Consider the following 26,335-nt stretch of genomic DNA (forward strand, 5'->3'; position numbering starts at 1 on the left):
TCTGCCTGGTCCGAGGGGTTTGCTGCAGTCTCAGGGGGAGGAAGAAGAGATAAGAACTGATGCAGGCAGAGGTCATCACTGAGTCCTAGGTTTGGGTGGGAAGGGACTTTAGGGTCATCCCATCCCACTTCCTGCCATGGGCAGGGACACCTTCCACTGTCCCAGGCTGCTCCAAGCCCCATCCAGCCTGGCCTGGGACACTGCCAGGGATCCAGGGGCAGCCCCAGCTGCTCTGGGCACCCTGGGCAGGGCCTGCCCACCCTCCCAGCCAGCAATTCCTAATTGCCAAGAGCCCAAAATCTGTGCCTGCCCTCTGGCACTGGGAGCCATTGCCTGGCTGCTGTCCCTGCAGGCCTTGTCCCCAGTCCCTGGGCAGCTCTGCTGGAGCCCCCTGGAGGCCCTGGCAGGGGCTCTGAGGTGTCCCTGGAGCCTTCTCTTGTGCAGCTGAGCAGCCCCAGCTGTGCCAGGCTGGCTCCAGAGCAGAGGGGCTCCAGCCCTGGCAGCAGCTCCGTGGCCTCCTCTGCACTGGCTGCAGCAGCTCCAGCTCCTTGTGCTGCTGGAGCCAGGGCTGGGGCAGCTCTGCAGGTGGGCTCTCACCTGAGCCCAGGGGCACAGGGGCAGGATCCCTTCCCTTGGCCGGCCTCTCTCCCATCCCCTGGGATCCTGTGGGATCCTGGCTCATCTGGGGGCTGAGGCACGGCCTGGAGTACCACAAAGGCCCTCGCTCTGCTTGTGAGGAAAAACAGAGCACTTTCTTCCCTTTTTTCCCCCTCATATGTTCCATTTTCCCTTTCAGCGCCTCGAGAGCTCTACTAATTATTAATAATTAGGCTGACGAGGCAGAACTTGGTTTCTTTCCACTGCGTCTGCAGCAAGCCAAGGAGCTCGGCGTGGGAGCTCGGCCTGGGTCCTCGCCCTGGGTTCTGCTCAGCACCCCGAGGGTTCTGCTGGCAGAACCACAGCAGGGTTTGGTGGGAAGGGCCCCCGGGACCACTCAGTCCCAAAGCGCACGAGCCTGGAGTGGCAGAGAGCTGGGCAGGGGGCTGGGGCTGGGGGCATGGGTTGGGGCTGAGTTTTAGGGCTGGGGCTGAGTTTTGGGGCTGGGGGCTGGGGTTGGGGCTGAGTTTTAGGGCTAGGGCTGAGTTTTGGGGCTGGGGCTGGGGCTGGGCTTTGGGGCTGGGGGCTGGGGCTGAGTTTTGGGTCTGGGGCTGAGTTTTAGGGCTGGGGCTGAGTTTTAGGGCTGGGGCTGAGTTTAGGGGCTGAATGCTGGGGCCACCATGAGGTGCTGAGATGGGTCTCACAGCCACCATGGCACCATGTTAAAGCACACCAATCCCAGCCCTATTTCACACAGTTCTCCTTGCCAGCAGGAGATTTTGGTTAATTTTATTTGTTTTGGTTACTTTTATTTGTTTTTTTTCTCATCGGGCTCTCTCCCAGAGAGCTGTGCAGAGACCCAGGTCTGCAGTGCAGGTGGTTGCCCACAGGGGAAAAGCCCCAGTGCTGCTGCAGCCCCTGGTTGCTCACTGGGTCCTTGAGCCTTGCTGTGGATCTCAGAGCTCCCCAGCAGCTCCGGTGGCTTCAGCAGCAGCACCTTCTCCCTTTCCATGGCAGCACCTTCTCCCTTTCCATGGCAGCACCTTCTCCCTTTCCATGGCAGCACCTGCTCCCTCTCTATGGCAGCACCTTCTCCTTTTCCATGGCAGCACCTTCTCCCTTTCCATGGCAGCACCTTCTCCCTTTCCATAGCAGCACCTTCTCCCTTTCCATGGCAGCACCTTCTCCCTCTCCATAGCAGCACCTTCTCCCTCTCCATGGCAGCACCTTCTCCTTTTCCATAGCAGCACCTTCTCCCTTTCCATGGCAGCACCTTCTCCCTTTCCATAGCAGCACCTTCTCCCTTTCCATGGCAGCACCTTCTCCCTCTCCATGGCAGCACCTTCTCCCTCTCCATGGCAGCACCTTCTCCCTCTCCATGGCAGCACCTTCTCCCTCTCCATGGCAGCACCTTCTCCCTTTCCATGGCAGCACCATTTCCCTCTCCATGGCAGCACCTTCTCCCTCTCCATGGCAGCACCTTCTCCCTCTCCATGGCAGCACCTTCTCCCTTTCCATGGCAGCACCTTCTCCCTCTCCATGGCAGCACCTGCTCCCTTTCCATGGCAGCACCTACTCCCTTTCCATAGCAGCACCTTCTCCCTTTCCATGGCAGCACCTTCTCCCTCTCCATGGCAGCACCTTCTCCCTTTCCATGGCAGCACCTGCTCCCTTTCTATGGCAGCACCTTCTCCCTCTCCATGGCAGCACCTGCTCCCTTTCCATGGCAGCACCTTCTCCCTCTCCATGGCAGCACCTTCTCCCTCTCCATGGCAGCACCTGCTCCCTTTCCATGTCCTCACAGCTGGGGCACCTTCCTGCTCCTTCCTTGCAGAGCCCCAGGATTTATCCATGTCCCTGTTCCCTTCCTCCCCTTGCTCCCCACCTGGTTCTGCCCCCCTGGTTTGTCCCTCTGGTGCCTGCCCCGCTCCTTGACAGCGCCAGCAGCTCCCCCTGCTCAGTCCTTGCGTGCAAAAGCCAGCATTGGATAATTGCTGGGTTGCACAGAGGCTGTAATTATTTCTGTTTCCCGACTGGAAGAGCAGGCAGCGCTTGCCAAGCGGCTCGGTGGCTGCTGGCAGATGCTCTGCGGAGGGTATCCCTGCCCTGCCCACATCCTCCCTCTCGTATGCCTTCGCTTCAGCTGCGAGCCGGCTCCCTCCCCTCAGCGCTGCTGCCCTGCAGCGCCGCCTTTCTCACCCTCCCTCAGCAAAGGGTGATTGCCCAGCCTTTAATGCTTTCCCTGGTATTTTGTCATTCCTGGGGACTTCTGCCAGGGAGCAGGAGGGTCCCAGCAGCACTGCCTGGGGAGGACAGGGCACAAGACCAGGCTGTGAACCCTCTGCCAGGTCAATGGAGCAGCCCCGGTGATCAGGGGCTCTAATAGAGACATCGTTCTGGCATGAAGAACACAACAGGAGCAGATCCATAGTTATTTTATTTTATTTTATTTTATTTTATTTTATTTTATTTTATTTTATTTTAACTATTATTTTCTACTATTATTCAATTTTAATTTTTTAAATTTTATTTTTATTTATTTTGGTTTTATTCTTATTTTATATTACTTTATTTTATTATTTCATTTTAATTATCTTAGTTTTATTTATTTTGTTTAAATATATTTTCTTTTAATTTACATTATTTATTTTATTTTATTTTAATTATTATTTTATACTATTATTTAATTTTAATTATTATTTTATTTTTATTTCTTTTGTTTTAATTATTTTATTTTATTATTTTATTTTATTATTTCATTTTAATTATCTTAGTTTTATTTATTTTGTTTAAATTTATTTTCTTTTAATTTACATTATTTTATTTATTTTGTTTTATTTTATTTTAATTATTATTTTATACTATTATCTCATTTTATTTTAATTATTATTTTATACTATTATTTCATTTTATTTTAATTATTATTTTATACTATTATTTTATTTATTTTATTTTATTTTATTTTATTTTATATTTTATTTTATTTTATTTTATTTTATTTTATTTTATTTTATTTTATTTTATTTTATTTTATTTCAATGTTCCTCCTCTGTGCAGTGCTGAGCCCAGCAGGTAACCCGGGGCCTCCCTGTGCTAGGCCACGGCCCCTGTGCAGCGGGGTAGTCCCACAGGTGCCCCTGGCCCAGAAGGACCCTCAGGGGGTGGCAGGAGGGGGAAGATGGGGCGCAGCAAGGCGTCAGGGGTGTTTGGAGCAGGATGGGGGCCAGACTCAGGCAGGAGAGGTGTCCTTGCTCCTCTAGACCCACCAACAGCTCAGGGAGACTGAGTGCGCTGAGAACCCTGTGCTGATCATCTGGGAGGATCAGCCCAGCTGTTCCCTCCTGCTTCAGACCCTTTGTTCCGTTCTGCTCCCAAATGAGGTGAAAACCACAGTGGGAAACTGAAGTGCTTTGAGGACCCTGAGCTGTCTTTCCCCAGCTCGGGAGCAGCTGTGAGAAATGGTCCCTTGGCCATGGCCACCTCTGCACGGTCACCTGCCGCCAGACAGGGACATTTTGTCAGGGAGATCCCCAGCACTGGGATCCTTGGCTGGGGCACACCTGGGTCCCAGCAGCTGTTGGTGTTTGCCCACAGAGGCGAGGCTCTGCCCCTCTGTGCTGCCAGCAGCTCCTTCCTGAGCCTCTGCAGCTCCTGAGAGACCTCCTCTGAGGCTGCTCGGGGCAGCTGTTGGCTCAGCTGAGAGACAGAGAGAGAGCTCTGGGATCAGGGGCTGGGCTCCAGGAGCTCTGGGATCTGGGACTGGGCTCCAAGGAGCTCTGGGATCAGGGACTGGGCTCCAAGGAGCTCTGGGATTGGGGATCTGGGCTCCAGGGAGCTCTGAGATCTGGGACTGGGCTCCAAGGAGCTCTGGGATCAGGGACTGGGCTCCAAGGAGCTCTGGGATCTGGGACTGGGCTCCAGAGAGCTCTGGGAGCTCTGGGATCTGGGACTGGGCTCCAGAGAGTTCTGGGATCTGGGGACTGGGCTCCAGGGAGCTCTTGGATCTGGGACTGGGCTCCAGGGAGCTCTGGGATCTGGGACTGGGCTCCCAAAAGACAGAGAGCCCAAAGACAGAGAGCTCTGGGATCTGGGTTGGGCTCCAGAGAGTTCTGGGATTTGGGACTGGGGCTCCAGAGAGCTCTGGGATCTGGGATCTGGGACTGGGCTCCAGCGGTGGCTCACCTGCTGCCACTGCTCACCCAGCTGCTCTTGGGTCCACACGCAGCCGTTAGAGCTTCTTAACCCCTTAGTGGTGGAGAAAACAAACTTTATATTCTTCATATGTAAATATGTGTATATTTACCTGCTCAGCTGTAATTTCAGGGAGCCCAGGAATGGCATCCCCAGGGCTGCTGCCAGCATTTGCTGTGGGACCCGAGTTCAGGGGATGCCACATCCCCAGGGACACTTCTGAAGGTTTTTTTCCAAAACCTCCTTTTTTGCCTGAGCAGATCTGGTTGTTACACCCTGGAAAGCCCCATGGCTCTCTAAGCTGCCTGGCAAGGAGGGTTTTGCACCCTCATTTCTGTGCTGGTTTTGCTGTGTGCTTTACCAGGGCAGTCGCTGACCCGACGCGCTGTGCAGCCACTGCAAACTGCTCTGTAATGTTTTCAAGAAAATTTTATAAAAGAAAAAAAAAAAAAAGGGCAGCAAAGGGGGAAAGGAAAGAGTTACAGCTCTCTGCGTCTTACAAATGGAAAAGGGGAAAATCAGGCAGCTGAAAAATGCTGGTGGTGCTGAGTGCCTTGGGAGAGGATAACTGATGATCCTCTCAAAGGTCATGGTTTTGCTCATGGTCAGCCTTCAGCGAGCTGTTACGTGGGCAAGGCACAGGCAGCACTGGCATCAAATGGATCCCTCTTCTCTTCTCTTCTCTTCTCTTCTCTTCTCTTCTCTTCTCTTCTCTTCTCTTCTCTTCTCTTCTCTTCTCTTCTCTTCTCTTCTCTTCTCTTCTCTTCTCTTCTCTTCTCTTCTCTTCTCTTCTCTTCTCTTCCCTTCCCTTCCCTTCCCTTCCCTTCCCTTCCTTCCCTTCCCTTCCCTTCCCTTCCCTTCCCTTCCCTTCCCTCTTCCCTTCCCTTCCTTCCCTTCCCTTCCCTTCCTCTTCCCTTCCCTTCCCTTCCCTTCCCTTCCCTTCCCCTCCCCTCCCCCTCCCCTCCCCTCCCCTCCCCTCCCCTCCCCTCCCCTCCTCTCCTCTCCTCTCCTCTCCTCTCCTCTCCTCTCCTCTCCTCTCCTCTCCTCTCCTCTCCTCTCCTCAGCTCTGTGGCAGGGAGGTGTGGGGCAGGGCAGGGCCGTGGGAGTGCTCAGTCTCTGCCCCACAGCCTGTCCTGGTGCTGGGACAGCAGGGGACAGGGAACACGGGCCACCAGCCCTGCCCTTCAGCATTGTCTCAGGACACCGCGGAAGGGAAGTGAGGCAGGGGCTGAAAAATGTAGCAGTGATAATTTTTTAATCCCAAGAAAAAGAGCACTTCTGCTTTGATAGACATCTCCAGGCTGCACTTCTCCATGCTGCTTAGAAAGTCCATTGATTTCTCACCCAGTTTAAAACATTTTATTTCTCTGGTCTGTGTGTGTCCTCAGGTTTATTTCCACCCTGCATCGTGCTGAAGCCCCGCGCTCAGAGCGAGCCCCTTTGGAAAGTCCATTGATTTCTCACCCCCTTGGAAAGTCCATTGATTTCTCACCAGTTTAAAACATTTTATGTCACTCATGCGCCGGGGGTCGGGGCAGGAACAGGCGAGAGGCAGGATCATAGCAAAGGCGAAGAAAAGCTTTATTCAAAAGAACCGCGTGGTTTTTATAGAGTGGTACGGATAGATTCTATCCTATTGGCCTAACTAACAGGAACATCTTTCTCACCCACTGTCTTTGAGAGCAACAGAAAAATAAAGTAGAAAAACACCACCTGCAAATTGTTTATAGTCAACAGGTTATCACATCTTTCTCACAAGCCGCTGTGAGAAACGCTTGCCATTTCTCTCTCTCTGTCCCATGGCATCCACAATTTTATTTCTCCATCTGTGTGTGTCCTCAGGTTTATTTCCACCCCATGTTGTACTGAAGTGCCGCGCTCAGAGCGAGCCCCTTTGGAAAGTCCATTGATTTCTCACCCCCTTGGAAAATCCGTTGATTTCTCACCCCATTTAAAACATTTTCTTTCTCTGTCTGTGTGTGTCCTCAGGTTTATTTCCTCCCTGTGTCGTGTTGAAGCGCCGGGCTCAGAGCGAGCCCCCTTAGAAAGTCCATTGATTTCTCACCCAGTTTAAAACATTTTATTTCTCTCTCTGTGCATCCTCAGGTTTATTTCCACCCTGTGTCGTGTTGAAGTGCTGGGCTCAGAGCGAGCCCCCTTGGAAAGTCCATTATTTCTCACCCAGTTTAAAACATTTTATTTCTCCGTCTGTGTGTGTCCTCAGGTTTATTTCCACCCCATGTTGTGCTGAAGTGCTGGGCCAGGTTTATTTCCACTCTGTGTGGTGTTGAAGCGTTGGGCTCAGAGTGAGCCCCCTTAGAAAGTCCATTGATTTCTCACCCAGTTTAAAACATTTTATTTCTCTCTCTGTGCATCCTCAGGTTCATTTCCACTCTGTGCGGTGTTGAAGCGTCGGGCTCAGAGCGAGCCCCCTTAGAAAGTCCATTGATTTCTCACCCAGTTTAAAACATTTTATTTCTCCGTCTGCCTGTGTGTCCTCAGGTGTATTTCCACCCTGTGTCGTGCTGAAGCACCGCGCTCAGAGCAAGCCCCCTGCCCAGTCTCCTGTGAGCAACCATGAGGCGCCTGATCTCCAGCCGCGTTTCCAACCTGGAGGCCCCGGGGCATTCCTGGCTTTTCCAGTGACGAGGGCGCAGGAGCGGGAGGAGCGGGAAGAGCGCCATGGCCGAGAAGTGCGAGTGCCTGGCCAGCATGTACGGCTACGACCTGGGCTGCCGCTTCGTCAACTTCCGCCCGCTGGGCTTCGGGGCCAACGGGCTGGTGCTGTCGGCGCTGGACAGCCGCAGCTGCCGAAAGGTGGCCGTCAAGAAGCTGACGCTGGGCGACGCGCGCAGCGTGAAGCACGCCTTCCGCGAGATCAAGATCATCCGCCGCCTCGAGCACGACAACATCGTCAAGGTCTACGAGGTGCTGGGCCCCAAGGGCGCCCGCCTGCGCGGAGACTTCTTCAAGTTCAACGTGGTGTACATCGTGCAGGAGTACATGGAGACGGACCTGGCGCGGCTGCTGGAGCAGGGCAAGCTGGCCGAGGAGCACGCCAAGCTCTTCATGTACCAGCTGCTGCGTGGGCTCAAGTACATCCACTCGGCCAATGTGCTGCACCGCGACCTCAAGCCAGCCAACATCTTCATCAGCACCGAGGACCTGGTGCTGAAGATCGGCGACTTCGGCCTGGCCAGGATCGTGGATCAGCACTACTCGCACAAGGTGGGCAGCGCGGGGCTGGCCGGTGCAGGGGGGCAGGACTTGCGGGGTGATGTGGCTGGGCTGTGATGGATCCTCCAGGGGAACTGGTCCTGCAGCCTCTTTGGGCAGCTGTGAGCCCTGCTGGGTGATCACTGCTGGTGGCTGCTCTGCCCCAAGCTGTGACACACGTCCAGGGAGTCACGGTTTGGGTGGGAAGGGACCTCTAAAGCTCATTCAGTCCAACGCCCCAGCAACGAGCAGGGACACTTTCCACTGGAAGGGGTTGCTCAGAGCCCTGTCCAGCCTGACATTCTGTGCTTTCTGGGCACAGCCCATGCACTGAGCTCTGCAGAGTCCCCAGGGCTCTGCAGAGAGGACACAGGAAGGGTTTGAGTGCCCCTCAGCTGCCTTGCATTGCTTTATACTGTGTGTATCAAACACACACTCAGGTACTTTGCTCTGTCTCAGCAGTGGACTGTGGGGAGGCGTGTGTTTGCTTGCTTCACCCAAATGACTAAGCTCTGTGTTTCTTGCTCTGCTGCTGCTAAAAAGCACAAGCTGCTGGGAGCACATGGAGAGGGGACCTGGCATGTCCACCCCCACTCTGCTGGGCTCTGTCCTCACTTTGGTGCCAGCCAGCTTCTTAAAAACCCGATTTCATTTGAATTACATTCATTTAGCATAGGGGGAGAGGAGTGGGTCTTTGAGGCTCAGCCAGATCCTTTATCTGAGGTCTGGATCCAAATGACACATGGAGTTCTCTGCTGTTTGGCACTCAGTGTATCAGGGAGGAACAATAACGTGAGTGGCTGGGCTGTACAAGGGAGGGAGGGAGGGATAATGGGTGAGAAGGCTCTGTGACACACAGCCCTGGTGCCAATGGGTCCTGAGCACAGCTGCAGATGAGAAGTGCAGGTTGCCTTCCAGGCTGGAGCTCCTGAGCAGTGCAGGAACGTGGAGGAGAATCCATCAGCCCGTGGCTCCGTGTGTTCCTGGGAGAAGACAAAGCCATGGTGTGGTCTGCAGCTGGCTTCTGGTTAAGGCCCCTGTTTGGTGTGGTGAGATGAGATAGAATCTGTTTTCTAGAGCTGGATGTGTCCACAGGCCCCATGGATCTGTTGATGTACAGCAGATTTAACAGGTTTAAATGCACTTTGCATTTACCAGTGGGCTCCTGCCCATCATTCTGGGAGGGGGGGCATGGAGGGGGAGGCAGCAGAGGATGGCAAAAAGACAATCTTGGGATCCTGAGCTGAGTTATTCTGGATATCAGTCTGGGCTGTGGGGAGAAACAGAGCCTGGGGAGAAGGAATGAGGCTGCAGGAAGCAAGCACAGAGTCCCTGTCACTCTGCCTGCCCTTTCTCTGCTCCCTTCCTCACTCATTATTTATGGCCCAGCTCAGGAAGAGGCTCCCGGCTCTTCAAACGTGTGATTTGTTTGTTTAAAGTCAGGTAACTCCCAGAGAAAACCCCTGCAAACGAGGCAGGCTACATGAACACAGAAAGTCTCTGATTTAAGGAACATCGTGCTGTCAAGGACTGTGGGATCAGGGTAGGAGTCATCTGTTTGTGTCTGCTGCAGAATTATTGTTATTTCTAAGCAATTCCCTGTTGCCTCAATAACAGCCAGTGCAGTGGAAGGAGCTGTCAAGGGCTGCAGCTTCATGCTGGTGTTTAATTCTGCCAGATGCCACTGTATCTCCAGCTCCTCATGGGTGGGAGGCTGGAGCATCAGTGCAAAGAAGCCCATCAGAGTGTGCACAGAGAGCTGGGTGCTGCTCGGGAAGCAGCAGGTAACGCCGGCTCCTGGGGCTCCCTGGCCGTGGCGGGGCTGGGTTTGCCAGGGCTGGTGCCAGGGCCCGCAGAGGCAGGGCTGCAGCAGGATGGGCTGTGGGTCAGCCCTGCCTTTGATGTCCAGCACTTCAGAGATGGCTCGGAGAAATCAATTCCTTTCCCTGCTTCTCTTTCAAGCTGCTCTCTCCCGCAAGGCTCCCTCAGGCTGATGAGCTCCGTGCTCTGGCAGGAGGCAGCAGCAGGAAGGAGGCAGAGCAGTGGAGCATCCCGAGTCTGAGGCTCTGAGGCCTCCACCCCGGGGCCCCCCTCATGCCCTAGGATTTTATCTTTTATATTTTTCAAACACTGCTTTAGTGCATTGCTCTAAACTCCATACAGAGTGTCAGGTGCTGGCTTCACATTTTGGGCAGGCAGAGCAATCCCTCTGGGCCTGAGATCCAAGGATACCCTGCAGGCTGAGGCCCTGAAAAGTATAAACAAAAGTAAACTGGGGGGAGCAAACCGGGGGTGTGTGATGCTTTATTACCTGAAGCTGTATTGGAGACTTAACCCCTGATACGGAAATAGAACTTAAAGTTGTGTGAAAAACTTGTGACCATCATCCACCTTGGGTGAGGCCTCTGGGAGGCTTTGGCTGCCCAAGGTGTAGCTATTGAGGGCCTTTAATAAACCCCCACTTTATTCTCTCAGTCTTGTCTAGCCTCTGTTCCAGACAGCCACTCCTGGCATTGGCCTGAGCAGAGCAGGGACCCTGACAGCCCAGATCTGGTGATGCCAGCCCGTGCTCAGGCAGAGGTGCCCACGAGCCGATGGAATCCTGCACCCTTTGGGCAATTAACCAACCCAAAGACCCAGCAGATTCACACCTCTGTCTAAACCAGCTGCAGCTCTGTCCTCATGGTTTCCTGAGAGCCTTTCCTGACAGCTCTTTGTTGCCTTGAGCACGTGGATTTTTTTCCTCTTAGCATGTTTTGTGCATCTGGAATATGCTTACACTAATGGCAGGGCTCTGCTGACACAAACAATTGCAGGCTGTGGTGTTATTTGTCTCAAAGGTCACATCTCTTCTGACCTGATGTTTCTCAAACCCCAAACCGTCCTGCTGAGTGTTAAAATGGCAAATATGAGCCACGCTGGACTGTGAGCAGAATTTTAAACACAGCTTGGAATACACATACCACTGACAAAGAGCCCTTGCCTGGCAAGATGTCTTGTTTATGTGACTTTCCTCAGCCAAACGTTGAGTTGGGATAATGTGGTGGGAAGGGGAGAGCTCCCCAGCCCTGGGGGATGCTGAATTGGGATAACGTGGTGGGAAGGGGAGAGCTCCCCAAGCCCTAGGGGATGCTGAATTGGGATAAAGTGGTGGGAATGGGAGAGCTCCCCAGCCCTGGGAATCCTGAATTGGGATGAAGTGGTGGGAAGGGGAGAGCTCCCCAGCCCTGGGAATCCTGAATTGGGATAACGTGGTGGGAAGGGGAGAGCTCCCCAGCCCTGGGGAATCCTGAATTGCGATAACGTGGTGGGAAGGGGAGAGCTCCCCAGCCCTGGGAATCCTGAATTGGGATAAAGTGGTGGGAATGGGAGAGCTCCCCAGCCCTGGGGAATGCTGAGCTGGGATAACCTGGTGGGAATGGGAGAGCTCCCCAGCCCTGGGGAATGCTGAGCTGGGATAACCTGGTGGGAATGGGAGAGCTCCCCAGCCCTGGGGATGCTGAGCTGGGATAACGTGGTGAGGAGGGGTGCCCTGGGGGTGCCCTGAGGCACAGCGAGGAGCTGGCCTCCCCAGCAGTGAAGCAGAGCACCTTTGGCTCTGTCTCTCCCACCATTTGTCTGTTTTTGCTGCTCATACCTTTCTCCATGTAGTAAGAGCAGCATGGGGACATCTCTCTGTCTGAAACTTCTCCAGAGCAAACAAAAGGGATTTCCAGCTGCCAAGGTCGCATCCAGATCCCGGTCTGCACCTTCCCAGGCTGCTCAGGCCTGACAAGTTGAGCCCTGTCTCAGAGTAAGGTGAGGTGAGGTTCTGGGCTCAGGTACCTGCAGACATCTCTTTAGGGCACAGAGTAGCAGGTGTAGCAGGAGAGAACCCTCAGGATTTGATCCTGTTCATCCATGATTCTCTCTCATCCTGTCCCTTCTCCAAAGCTCTCACCACCCAGCTGTGCTGCAGGCTCCTCTCTCTTCCACCACACTGCTCTTTATCCATGGGAGTTTATCCCTCTGGAACGTCTCCACATTATTGCCTTTCTCCTTGGCTCTGCTGTTTGTGGTTTGAACGCTTGGCCCCACACCTCGGTGCCCAAATGGTGAGCGAAGGGGGGTGGAGGTGAAGAAAGGAGCATTCCCAGCCTCCAGGAGGTCCTTATCCTTGTGCAGGACAGGAAAAGCTCGGCTTTTGCTGCTCCCAACCCTTGCACCCCTTGGGGAATGCATTCGTCCCACCTTCCCCACTGGAATCCTCTGCGATGCTCCCTCTGTCTGCAGCTGTGGGGCCCTGCCTGCCCCCATGGCCCTGTCCCTGCCCGTGTGTCTGCAGAGGCTCTGGGCCTGCTGCCCATCTCCCATCCATGTCCATCCACCCATCCATCCATCATTCATCCATCCATCCATGTCCATCCATCATCCATCCATCCATCCATCCATCATCCATCCATCCATCCATCATCCATCCATCATCCATCATCCATCCATCCATCCATCCATCCATGTCCATCCATCCATCCATCCATCCATCCATCCATCCATCCATCCATCCATGTCCATCCATCCATCCATCCATCCATCCATCCATCCATCCATGTCCATCCATCCATCATCCCTCCATCATCCATCCATCCCCACCATTCCTGCCCGGATAATCGCCCTGGGCTCCCCGGGAGAGCTCAGCTCCCTCTGTGCCCGGTCTGGCAGGGCAGCGCTGTACAAGGGAGGTGCTCTTGCTCTGCTCTCCTCCCCTCATCTCCCTCGCCTTGTGGCAGAGCAGGGACACCACAGAGTCACACATTAAATGTTGTCATCAACGCCCGTGGAGGTCGGGAGTGTAAAATCATCAATGTTTTGTAGGGCAGGCTCATCCCCAGCTGTGCATCCCACATGGGGAGTTGGATCCCCAGCACCAGGGGTGGTCCTGTCTGGGAAGGACAGCAGATTGCTGCTGATGGGGACACAGAGACTCGCTGAATGTCATTCCTGGGTGACACGACCATGGACCAAAATAATCCTCACGCTCCCTGTGTTGTGCAAAAGAGATTGTCCCTTCTGAGTGCTCCAAAGCACCTGGGGACATCGGCATGGCATTCCCAGGGGACCTGCTCTCCCTTTTCCTGATGGCAGCACTCATTACACCATGAACTGGCAGAAACCCCACCCCATGGAGGTGTGTCAGCCCTCTTAGGGGGAGTTGTTTTGGGAAATACTTCACAGACCATCCTCAAAGCTTTGAAGTCCTCCTTTAGTTCTGTACTTGCCGTTCAGCACAAGCATAATCACTTCCAGTCCATCCTGTGGAAGGACAGAATTCCCAGTTGGGAGTGGTGGGGAGGAGTTCAGCGGAGCTGGGGCTGTGGGGCTGTGTGCTCCTGTGGCCGGGACCACCCTCCGTGTCCAGCCTGTGCAGCCCTGCTGACCTCCCCTCTGTGACCCCGGCTCCTTTGTCCTGCCCTGGCCTCTGACAGGCCCCGTGTTTGTCCGTGATCCTGGATGAACGCCCTCTGCCCTCCCAAAACCAGAGCTGTCACCTTGCTGGGGCACACACAGCAGCCCATCTGCTGCCCATCCATCCATCCATCCATCCATCCATCCATCCATCCATCCGTCCATCCCTCACCCATCATCCATCTGCTTTCCGCCTGCGGAGCAATGTTCCCACAAACCCAGCATCTCCCTCAGCCCCTCCTAGAGCTGCCTGACCTGCATTTTATAAAATGAGGTTAAAAACCCTGCTGTCAGGAGGCAGAAGCTTGCTGCTGCTCCAGGATTATTCCAAAAGCTTGGGCTTGTTGCTATTTTGAGCCTCCCATCTGCACCAGGAGCTGATCTGGCTCCCATGGGTGCAGCAGCAGAAATCCCGACTGTGTTTGTGGCTGGAAGCATGGATACACAGGCTGTGCTTGGATCCTGGTGGATCTCCAGCTTGAGAGCACCTGGTCTGCACCTCTGTGGATTTTTGGCTGCAGGAAGGTGGATTCTGGTGTGGAATGCACCTGGAGAAGCCCTGGGCTGTGGCATGGGGGCTGCTCGGTTTGCAGCAGGTGGATCCTGAACTCCCACAGCCCCTGGATCCCTCTGGCTCTGGGAGGAGCCCTGGGGGTGGATGGAGGTGGTTGTGGAGCCCTGGGGTTGCATGGAGGTGGTTGTGGAGCCCTTGGGGTGGATGGAGGCGGTTGTGGAGCCCTGGGGTTGCATGGAGGTGGTTGTGGAGCCCCAGGGTTGCATGGAGGTGGTTGTGGAGCCCTGGGGGTGGTTGTGGAGGTGGTTGTGGAGCCCTGGGGTTGCATGGAGGCGGTTGTGGAGCCCTGGGGGTGGATGGAGGTGGTTGTGGAGCCCTGGGGGTGGATGGAGGTGGTTGTGGAGCCCTGGGGGTGGATGGAGGTGGTTGTGGAGCCCCGGGGGTGGATGGAGGCGGTTGTGGAGCCCCAGGGTTGCATGGAGGTGGTTGTGGAGCCCTGGGGGTGGATGGAGGTGGTTGTGGAGCCCTGGGGGTGGATGGAGGTCGTTGTGGAGCCCTGGGGGTGCATGGAGGTGGTTGTGGAGCCCTGGGGGTGGATGGAGGTGGTTGTGGAGCCCCGGGTGTGCCATGCAGGGCAGGTTCAGTGTGCTGTCACCAGGGCCACATCGGGATGCAGCCAATGTGGAATTGTTTCTCCTTCTGGTGTTTACAAGCAAAACACAAAATACATGTTGTGCAAAGAATTTGAAAAAACATCCATTTCTCTTTGCTTTCCTGTTCCCTTGCTGTGCTCTTAGACACCACTTGATGCTTATCCTACCTGTAGTGAATTCATCACCTTTATAAATTGCCTGAGCTGTTGCCACACACGCAGGGAGACAAGAGGAGAAGCAGGAAAAAGATACTTGAAAATCACAAGGAAAAAACCACAATATAGCATGGAAGGGCTTAGGCTTGAAACTACTTCTATTTTTCAATTAACTCCATTATCTTGTTTCTTAAAGAGATTCTTCAGTGCAGAAAGGGCTGTGCTGAATCCACAGAATATTGTCACAAAGATGTATGTTCCATCTTAATTAGAACTAATTAATATGCTTCGGCTCTCGGTCTTTCTGTCTGGTTGAATCTGCACAAACACTGAAATCCTTGTGCTGGAGCCCTGCCTTGCTCAGGGGTGCCTGGGCTCCCCAGCCTGGCCCCTCAGGCCGGGGCTGAGTCCCTGAGCCCAGCCCAGGGCCCATGGCAGTGACTTCATGATCCCAGATCCCAAAGCTGCCGTGCCATTTCTCCATCCATCCACCCACCCATCATCCATCCATCCATCCATCCATCCATCCATCCATCCATCCATCATCCACCCATCATCCATCCATCCATCCACCCATCATCCATCCATCCATCATCCATCCATCATCCATCCATCCACCCATCCATCCATCCATCCATCCACCCATCATCCATCCATCTATCCATCCATCCATCCATCCATCCATCCATCCATCCACCCATCCATCCATCCATCCATCCATCCATCCACCCATCCATCCATCCATCCACCCATCATCCATCCATCCATCCATCCATCCATCCATCCATCCATCCATCCATCATCCATCCATCCATCCACCCATCCATCCATCCATCCATCCATCCATCCATCCATCCATCCACCCATCATCCAGAGATGATAGAACCTCCTGGTCCACAGCACTGCAGTCCCTTCCTCCAGGCAGCAGGACAGGAGCTCAGGCATTCTCTGAAAGTAGGGACCTAGCCCAGGTTATAGCCAGGGAAGGTGCCAGGGCTGTATCAGCTGCTCGAGTTTGTGCTGCCCTCACCAGGACCTCGAGCCAGGTCGGAGAAGTCTTCATCTCCAAACCTCCAGTCACTCCCCCCTGTGCTCCCCACCCCGGGGAGAGGGAGGGATAACGCAGAGCCTGGTGTGGAATGCCCAGGAGGCAGTGGTGGGGTGCACGAGGTGGGGACCTCAGTGGTGGGGTGCACGAGGTGGGGACCTCTGTGCTGGGGTCCATTAGGTGGGGACCTTCATGCTGGGGTCCATGAGGTGGGGACCTCAATACTGAGGTCCACAAGGTGGGGATCTCAGTGCTAGGGTCCATGAGATGGGGACCTCCGTGGTGGGGACCTCAGTGGTGGGGTCCAGCTCCAAGGACCACGAGCGGCCAATGCAGAGCAGCTGCAGGTTCCTCCTCTCCATGGGTCCTTCCTGGGCGTGCTGGGGGCGATCCAAGGTTTTCCTGCAGATGGAAGCAGGGAGATGGCAGTGAGACCCGGGGTGAGGGGCAGCAGGAGAGGGGAGCACAGCGAGGATTAACCACCACCACCAGGAGCCTCACATGGCAGCAGGAAGGTCAAAGATGCGTCCATTTGTTGAGTTTTTGAAGGCAATTTTCTCCAAGACGTGAGGGGAGGAAAATGTTTGGCTTGTTGTGACTTTGAGATATTTGCAGGGTATTGCTCATGCATCCTGCGTGGTGCAGACACCCCCGAGAATTCGGATCCTCCTTGCTGTCAGAGAGGAGAAACACATGAGCAGTGTTAAATCCACAAGGAGGGTGGCACTCCTTCCCCGGGAGAGGGAAGAGATGGCTCCAGCTAACAATTGCCCTGGATTGCTGCCCTCAGAGTTTATCTTCCTGGGATTCTCCAATAAACACCAGCGTCTCTTTGTTGGGAATAATTGCAGTAGCCGAGAAGCGTTGGTTTGATCGGATAATGCCTGCGGGCTCCTGCGCTGGTTCTGACTGAGCAGCATTAGCAAAAATGTAACAGCATTAAAGGAAACTTCTGAGCTAATCAGTCTCCGTTACAACTTATCATGACAAGGCCAAAATTAACACGCTCTTTTAAAAGCAAGCCCTTTATGATTAAAAGCTTGATGACTCGCACATTTGGGAGCTGGCACAAAACCCTGCGCTGGGGGAAGAGGAGTGTGATCAGCCTCGTGGTGCTTGTGGTGGTGCACTGCTCCCGTGTTTAGGTGGAGAGATGCATCCTACGGCATCCCAGGAAACGCTGTGCAGCACAACTCCAGCTACAGCACAGCTGAAAATGATCTCTGGAACCAGATCAGTACGGATGGAGTTCTCAAATAGGCTTTTATGTGAACCGTGTTCATGCTGTCATTGCATTTTTGCATTCTCCAAATGCTTTGTGGCATTTAAATGCAATTCGGCTTTATAATTTAATTTTATTTTGCTGCTCCTGCTGCATTTCAATCTACCTCCTTCTGTTAATGTGTTATATTTAATACAGGAAAGGCTGCATATGAATATTCCAGCATTATCCCGATGCAATAACCATCCACGCCCAGCCCCAGTGTGGCAGCGAGGGGTCCCTGGAGGTGCCAGGGTTGTTCCCAGGCTGCTGGGACACGGCCCCTGGCTCCAGCAGGGCTGTGAGCCCTTGGCTCTGGTGACAAATCTCCTGGTGGGCTCAGGAGCAGGAGGGCCCCGCTTCAGAGAGGGGGTGGCCTTTGTGCCACGATGCTGCTGAGAGCTTCTCTCATGGAACTGGGTAAAGCATCCCAAACGCCATCCTCAGGGTCAGCACAGTGGCACTGGGGTGAGGAGCTGCCCCTCATCATCCTCAGTGTGAGCACAGCGGGACTGGGGTGAGGAGCTGCCCCTCATCATCCTCGGTGGCACTGGGGTGAGGAGCTGCCCCTCATCATCCTCAGTGGCACTGGGGTGAGGAGCTGCCCTTGCCATGCCATCCCCCGCAGCCTGTGACAAGGGACACAGGTGATTTGTTGGGCACGGCTCAGGCTCATGCAGGAAGAGCAGGGTTTTCCATCCCTGCCTCAGCTAGGTGTTCCCGAAGGGCTTTCCCACTTTTCCCATGGGATCTTGTTTTAGGAGCCTTGGCTGGGAGCCCTTGGCAGCTCTGCTCCCCGTAAGGCACAGCCGCTGGTACAGGAGCCTTTCCTTCCACGCTGCACCAGCAATCCTCCCTGACCCTTTTGTTTTCCTGGACAAGGTCTCACGTGAAGGGGGACTGGGATTTACAGGATACATCCGAGCCCTCCAGCGGTGACCTGGGATGACTCGGGCAGGTGTGATCCGCAGGTCTGTGCTCCGGAGCCATCTGGCTTGGCAGGCGGTGCTGCAATACCATGGTGACAAACAGCGAGCGCCCTGCCTGGCGCAGCCCTGGGGAGCCTCTGTCCCCCCTGGTGTGCCCCAGGTCCCCCCTTCCCGCGGGGCAGGCAGCCCCAGCCGGCCTGGGCAGCAGCACAGGAATGGGGGCAGGATTGCCTGGGTGGGGCTGCAGCGGGGAGGGACCAGGACAGGTGAGGAGCTCTGCAGCCTGTTCCTGACCCTCTCTCTGCTCCCTGTTCCTGTCCCTCTCTCTGCTCCCTGTTCCTGTCCTGACCCTCTCTCTGCAGCCTGATCCTGTCCTGAGCCCTGTCTCTGCTGCCTGATCCTGTCCTGACCCTCTCTCTGCTGCCTGTTCCTGTCCTGAGCCCTGTCCCTGCTCAGGCTGGAGGATCTCTGCTGCCCGTTCCTGCCCTGATCCCTGTCTGCTCACACTGGAGGAGCTCTGCTGCCTGTCCTGATCCCTGTCCCTGCTGTTCCAGGGTTACCTCTCCGAAGGCTTGGTGACCAAGTGGTACCGCTCCCCGCGCCTCCTCCTGTCTCCCAACAACTACACCAAAGCCATCGACATGTGGGCAGCTGGCTGCATCCTGGCCGAGATGCTGACCGGGAGGATGCTCTTCGCTGGTAGGTTCCTGTCTCCTGTTGATTCCCTTTCCTCCTCCCCCCTTCCTTGATACCCAATTCCCAGGCTTCCTAGCCCGGCCGAGGGAATTCCCCTGTGCGAGGAGAGGAGATGCTGGTGCCCTGTCCCAGGAGGTTTGTGCTCCACGCCATGGATTTGGATCGTGATTCGTGTCTCCAAGCTGTTTATTTCCTTTGAGGGAGGAAATGAACGCCACCACCCGTTTTGAGAATTTACCTGTAAGCACAAATTGCCGCTGCAAAGGTGAAGTGCAAGAAGAGAAGACAACAAAGACACAGCAAGGAGTTATCAGGGCAGCATTTGAAGCCTAACTCCGACGTCATTGAGAAGAAAATATGCATTTAATAGAGTCCCCAAAATGCTGTGTCAGGAGCAAAGCTGAGCTGGGACATGGAGCCATTCCCAGTGGGAGGAGCAGCTGCCCTGTGGCTGCTGCAGGAGCTGCTCGCCTGGCAGGCAGGGCTGCAGCACAGCACACAGCACACAGCACAGCACACAGCACACAGCACACAGCACAGCACAGCACACAGCACACAGCACACAGCACACAGCACAGCACACAGCACACAGCACACAGCACACAGCACAGCACACAGCACACAGCACACAGCACACAGCACACAGCACACAGCACAGCACACAGCACACAGCACACAGCACACAGCACAGCACAGCACACAGCACACAGCACAGCACACAGCACACAGCACAGCACACAGCACACAGCACACAGCACACAGCACACAGCACAGCACAGCACAGCACACAGCACACAGCACACAGCACACAGCACAGCACACAGCACACAGCACAGCACACAGCACAGCACAGCACACAGCACAGCACAGCACAGCACAGCACACAGCACACAGCACACAGCACACAGCACAGCACACAGCACACACCACACAGCACACAGCACACAGCACACAGCACAGCACAGCACACAGCACACAGCACAGCACAGCACACAGCACACAGCACACAGCACACAGCACAGCACACAGCACAGCACACAGCACACAGCACACAGCACACAGCACAGCACACAGCACACAGCACAGCACAGCACACAGCACACAGCACACAGCACACAGCACACAGCACAGCACAGCACACAGCACACAGCACACAGCACACAGCACACAGCACACAGCACAGCACAGCACACAGCACACAGCACACAGCACACAGCACAGCACACAGCACAGCACACAGCACACAGCACACAGCACACAGCACACAGCACAGCACACAGCACACAGCACAGCACACAGCACACAGCACACAGCACACAGCACACAGCACAGCACACAGCACAGCACACAGCACACAGCACACAGCACAGCACACAGCACACAGCACACAGCACACAGCACAGCACAGCACACAGCACACAGCACAGCACAGCACAGCACAGCACACAGCACACAGCACACAGCACACAGCACAGCACACAGCACACAGCACAGCACAGCACAGCACACAGCACAGCACAGCACAGCACACAGCACACAGCACACAGCACAGCACACAGCACACAGCACACAGCACACAGCACAGCACAGCACACAGCACACAGCACAGCACAGCACAGCACACAGCACAGCACACAGCACACAGCACACAGCACACAGCACAGCACACAGCACACAGCACACAGCACACAGCACACAGCACAGCACACAGCACACAGCACAGCACAGCACACAGCACACAGCACACAGCACACAGCACACAGCACACAGCACAGCACAGCACACAGCACACAGCACACAGCACACAGCACACAGCACACAGCACAGCACACAGCACACAGCACACAGCACACAGCACAGCACACAGCACACAGCACAGCACACAGCACACAGCACACAGCACACAGCACACAGCACACAGCACAGCACACAGCACAGCACACAGCACACAGCACACAGCACACAGCACACAGCACAGCACAGCACACAGCACAGCACACAGCACACAGCACAGCACAGCACACAGCACACAGCACACAGCACACAGCACACAGCACAGCACACAGCACACAGCACACAGCACACAGCACACAGCACACAGCACACAGCACAGCACACAGCGCACAGCGCACAGCGCACAGCGCACAGCACAGCACACAGCACACAGCACAGCACACAGCACACAGCACACAGCACACAGCACACAGCACACAGCACACAGCACAGCACAGCACACAGCACAGCACACAGCACACAGCACACAGCACACAGCACACAGACAGCACACAGCACACAGCACAGCACACAGCACAGCACACAGCACACAGCACACAGCACACAGCACACAGCACACAGCACAGCACAGCACACAGCACACAGCACACAGCACAGCACACAGCACAGCACAGCACACAGCACACAGCACACAGCACACAGCACAGCACAGCACACAGCACAGCACACAGCACACAGCACAGCACACAGCACAGCACAGCACACAGCACACAGCACACAGCACACAGCACAGCACAGCACAGCTCCCCGGGCCAGTCTCTCCTGCCTGTCTGTGCCCTGAGTGACAAGGTTTAACGTGTTTGGTGAGCAGCTGCTCGCAGAGTTGTGTAAATAAATAACCAGCCCCGTTAATAATGGAGGAGGAGGAGGAGGAGGAGGAGGAGGAGGAGGAGGAGGAGGAGGTTTCCCTCACGGGTATCTCAGCACCACTGAGCTCCACAGACTCGGCTGCAGCTGCTCTGCTGCTGCCTCCCCACTCCTGCTCGCAGCTTCCATAATTCTTTTGTGGAAGCCTAAAAATAAGCAGTCAGTGCCCTTAGGAAGCGATCATTTAAATTGCCTCCCTTTCCTTCCTTACTTTTGTCTTCAATTTCACCAAAGCTTTCCAGTCCCGGGTTTCAGCTGTGAAAACTGTGCCTTTAACCTGTCTGCTCCCGGTGTTTCCTTGGGACACGTCCTAGGAGCAGGGCATTGTCTGGTCTTGCTGGGAGGTGCTGCAGTCTCTTATTCCTCAGGTCAAACAGCAAAACAAGAGCTGCCTGTTGAGCTCCCCTGGCCACCCCAGCACAGCTCCCGAGCATTTCTGGCTTTTCACGCTGTGTTTGACCCCTCTCTCAGCCCCAGCCTGGGTTTCTTTTTGCTCTTTGTGGATCCCAGGGTATAAGTGACGTTGGCTGACACCACTGAGGTGTCTAAGGTGGTGCTTTAAGCTTGTTTTGTGGTAAGGCAGGGGCAGAAGTAGCCCTGGGATGGGACTGATGTGTCCTCTGCCTGGGTGAGCTGCCCCAGAGCTGCCACACAGGAACCTCCCTGGGCTGGTCCCTGAGAGCCCTCAGCATGTGGAGACCAGAGGTGATTAATTTGAGGTGATTTGAGGTGATTTGGTGACCAGAGGTGGGGTTTGGCAGACCACGGGCTGGGCTCAGCCAGGCACACACTGCGAGCATCCCTTGTTCTCTGCCTCCCAGCCCAGGGAAATCTCTTAATAATCCCCAGGTGCTGGCAGGGTGCTTGGTTAGCGGGTGGGGATCAAAACCAAGCTCAAAATATCAGCTCCTTTTGGGTGGCTTTGAAAATATGTCATTGTCCTGGGAGGTTCTGGCCCCCTGCCCCTTTTTCCTGGCCTCCTCCTGTGCCAGCAGGCAGAGCAGGGCCAGGGGCAGGGCTGGCACAGGCAGGATGCCCTGGTGTCCTTTATCTGCTGGGGGAGAGTAAAGCCCAGCCCCCAGAGCAGCTAAAACGCACAAACACCTGCACAGCAACACGGCTTTGCCTTGGCTGCAGCTCTTCTCCTCTTGGCTGGGGAGAAGGAGCTCAGCCCAGCCAGATGCAGCCTCTGTCCCTGCAGGGTGAGACATTCCCAGAGCTGCATTCTCTGTCCCTGCAGGGTGAGACATTCCCAGAGCTGCAGCCTCTGTCCCTGCAGGGTGAGACATTCCCAGAGCTGCAGCCTCTGTCCCTGCAGGGTGAGACATTCCCAGAGCTGCATTCTCTGTCCCTGCAGGGTGAGACATTCCCAGAGCTGCATTCTCTGTTCCTGCAGGGTGAGACATTCCCAGAGCTGCAGCCAATGTCCCTGCAGGGTGAGACATTCCCAGAGCTGCAGCCTCCATCCCTGCAGGGTGAGACATTCCCAGAGCTGCATTCTCTGTCCCTGCAGGGTGAGACATTCCCAGAGCTGCAGCCAATGTCCCTGCAGGGTGAGACATTCCCAGAGCTGCAGCCTCCATCCCTGCAGGGTGAGACATTCCCAGAGCTGCATTCTCCATCCCTGCAGGGTGAGACATTCCCAGAGCTGCATTCTCTGTCCCTGCAGGGTGAGACATTCCCAGAGCTGCAGCCTCCGTCCCTGCAGGGTGAGACATTCCCAGAGCTGCATTCTCTGTCCCTGCAGGGTGAGACATTCCCAGAGCTGCATTCTCTGTCCCTGCAGGGTGAGACATTCCCAGAGCTGCAGCCTCCGTCCCTGCAGGGTGAGACATTCCCAGAGCTGCAGCCAATGTCCCTGCAGGGTGAGACATTCCCAGAGCTGCATTCTCCATCCCTGCAGGGTGAGACATTCCCAGAGCTGCAGCCTCTGTGAAAAACGCCAATCACTTGTTTTTAAAATTTTAAAACTTTAATAGTAATCAAATGGTTATAAAAGAGTAATACAATTAGAGTAACAATAATTTGGACAATTTGAATTAGGACAATATGAGACAATAAAGACAAAGAGTTACGGACATCTGGGTAGCTTTTCTGGGCAGCACTAGCCTGAAAAAGGACCCACGTTAACAGAGGATTAACCCTTAAAAACAACAGCCTGTTGCATATTCATACACTTCATACATGATGCCTAAATTCCATTCAAACACACGATTCTCTCTGATCAGTGTCAACTTCTTCCTCTCAATCTTAACAGCACCTTTGAGGCAGGAAGAAGTTCGTTTCTCCTGATAATGGAGCAATAAATTCTTTTTCTCTGGAAGATTCAGGTGTCCTGGGGCTGCTGTCTGATGAGAGTGCCTCATTCCTTTCTTTAAAAACATATCCCACATACATAGTTCTTATTTTAACTATATAAGTTATCTTTTAACTACAAGACTGAATTTACCATACTATTAAAATGTTAATACAAAAATTGATTAGCACTGCTAATCAATACAAAATGCATGTGGTAAATATCTGCGTGCAGCCATATAATATGCACTTTTCACACTCCCTGCAGGCTGAGGCCTGCGCAGAGCCCTGGGTGGGCAGAAATGAGAAGTGAGAGAAATGAGAGCAGTGTGGTTCAGAGAAGGCTCCATCCTGCAGCAGCGCCTTGCCCTGGGTAAATGGTTTCTAGAGAGTGCAGTTTAAATTGAGTGCTTAGCATAAATCAATATAATTAACTCCCGCGGTCCATCTGGGGTGCTTAAGCCAGGCAGGTAAATGAGGGTGATTGGTGATTTGGGGCAGATGCCACTCACTGCTTCCATTCTCCCACACGGATTTTTTGGACGTGCAGCAAAAAGGGACCCCAGACCCCTCCCAGGGCCCCTTCCCTGGGTGCTCTGGGCTTGGCAGAGCCCTGGGGGCCACAGCAGGCCAGGCTGTGCCACAGCTCACGGGGTCCCCAGCAGCTGGAGCCTGGCTTGCAGGCCTTGGCAGAGCTCCCCAGCAGCAGCAGCAGCACAGAAAACAGGGAGAAGAGTCCCTGGCTGAGCAGCTGCAGCTCCCTCCAGTGTCTCTACCACCGAAAGCAGCAGCAGTGGAAGCAGGAGTAAATGGGGAAAAGGAGGGAAAAGGAGAAAAAAGGAGAAGAGATCGATCTGTCCTTGCAGATCTCCGTGGGGCTCACCAGTGGGGCTGTGCCTGTGGCCAAGAGCCAGAGATGGCACAGGGGCCTTTCCCGTGGGATCAGCGCTTACTGCCAGGGCTTGGGTGCTCCCTGGGGCTTGGCTGCAGGCCTGGAGAAGGCTCTCTTCTCCAAGATGTGGTGCAGAGCTCCTCGTGGTGCAGAGCTCCTCGTTCTCTCCCAGGGTAACCACAGCCTGCTGCGTTTATTCTGCCACTGGTTTGTGTTCTCCTTTTCAGGAGTTAATACCTTCAGGAAAAGATCCCTGGGAATTCCATAAATAGAGGATAATGGAAGAGGATGGGGTTTCTTGGGAGCCATAATTCAAGGCTTCCAGCACTGCATTAGCAGCTCCTTTGTGTGACTAAACACGGTGTCTTTTGGCTGCCAGGTACCTTCGGTGAGCAGCGGCTGGGGCTGCACTGAGGGAAAAGCCACAGAGGCTTTGTGACTTTTATCACCCTGTAATTTGGATCGCAGCTGGGGAATTAGCCTGGCTAACAAGGTGCTCATTTCCTGCTAGATATCCTTAGTTTCCCCTGGAGTCACGCTGCGAATCTCTGAGTGACCTAAAATTAGTTCTCGTGTAGGAAAGTGGATTAATCTGCACAGGACTGACGTGGGAAGGGCTCCCTCCCTTTGTCTCCTCTGCTTTTCCTGCTGCTCTGCCTCATTGATTGAGCGGCTGTGTGTGGTGGTGGTGACCAGCTGGGCTCTGTCAGCGTGGCCTTGGGGCTGCTGGGGTCCCTGCAGTGCCACCGAGCTGTGCCATGTGGCCTGGCAGTGGCCGTGGCCACCACGCTGCGCTGGATGGGAGCAGAGTTTGCCAGCATCACTGACTGTGCCCAGGGGCTGTGCTGGGGTCAGCGCTGTGTGTGCTGCTCTCCTTGGGCCCCCAGGGCTCCCCGGATGGGGGAAAACCTCCTTTCAACGCTTCTGTGCCAGGACTGAGAGACGCTTTTCGGTCTTCACGTTGCTGTTCTGTTATCAGAAGTCCGACACGCCGTCTGCACCAGACTTAGCGTGCAAGAAAGTACAGCAAAAATAGTCACAAGAGGTGCAGCTTCAAGGTCTTCTAAAGCTGTTTTGTCCAATTAACTCTTAAAATGTACTTTATTTCTACCTTTCTACCATTATTAATTCTTTGTCTGTCCATGTAACCTCTGCACTGAGGCTTCCCTCACCCAATCACCCTGTGCCACCAACACTGCAGAAAATGGAAAAGGAGAAGGAGGAGAAAGAAGGAGAAGGAGAAGGAGAAGGAGAAGGAGAAGGAGAAGGAGAAGGAGAAGGAGAAGGAGGAGCCCAGACAACACCCAAGATCCTCCATCTTGCCTCCTATCTGCCTCTATACTAAGACCCCAAAATCTTAAATTTCTCACCCTGTGACAAGCTACACTATTCTCCCTTGTCTGTTTCACACACTTGTGGACTCTAATCCATCCCAAAGCCTTGGAAGCCTTCTCCAAAAGCAGTGCTTCCCTGGGGCTCAGGACCCCTCAGAGCAGGCGGAGAAACACTCCCAGGGCCCTGGGTTCCAGCAAGTTCCATGGGTGTGAGTCTGGAAAACTCGTGCTGATCCTCAGGAGCTCTGGGCTGTGGAGGGGAGCCCCTGCAAACGCCAGGGACCTCCACAGGAACAGGGCTGCCACAGGGCAAGCGGTCCCTTGTCCTGTGAGGGGCCTCCCCTCCTCCCTGCTGGCTGATCAGCAGTGCTGCCCATCCATGGGGCTGGCATGGCTGATCAGCAGTGCTGCCCATCCATGGGGCTGGCTCTGGCATGGCTGATCAGCAGTG

General features: G+C 54.6%; 1 protein-coding gene across 1 annotated transcript in view; it reads left to right on the plus strand.

Annotated features, from left to right (window-relative positions):
* MAPK4 (mitogen-activated protein kinase 4) overlaps positions 1-26,335 on the plus strand; it is a 55,314-nt gene that overhangs the window by 20,845 nt on the left and 8,134 nt on the right. Inside the window, exons 2-3 of the mRNA XM_071425875.1 lie at positions 7,291-8,016; positions 18,561-18,705. Of these exons, the coding sequence (XP_071281976.1) occupies positions 7,471-8,016; positions 18,561-18,705 (691 nt within the window). The 5' untranslated portion in view covers positions 7,291-7,470. The remainder of the gene's footprint in view (positions 1-7,290; positions 8,017-18,560; positions 18,706-26,335) is intronic.

Source organism: Agelaius tricolor, unplaced genomic scaffold, assembly GCF_023055355.1.
Source record: "Agelaius tricolor isolate 1412-34295 unplaced genomic scaffold, bAgeTri1.0.p SCAF_4, whole genome shotgun sequence".
In the NCBI taxonomy this organism is placed as follows: Eukaryota; Metazoa; Chordata; class Aves; order Passeriformes; family Icteridae; genus Agelaius; species Agelaius tricolor.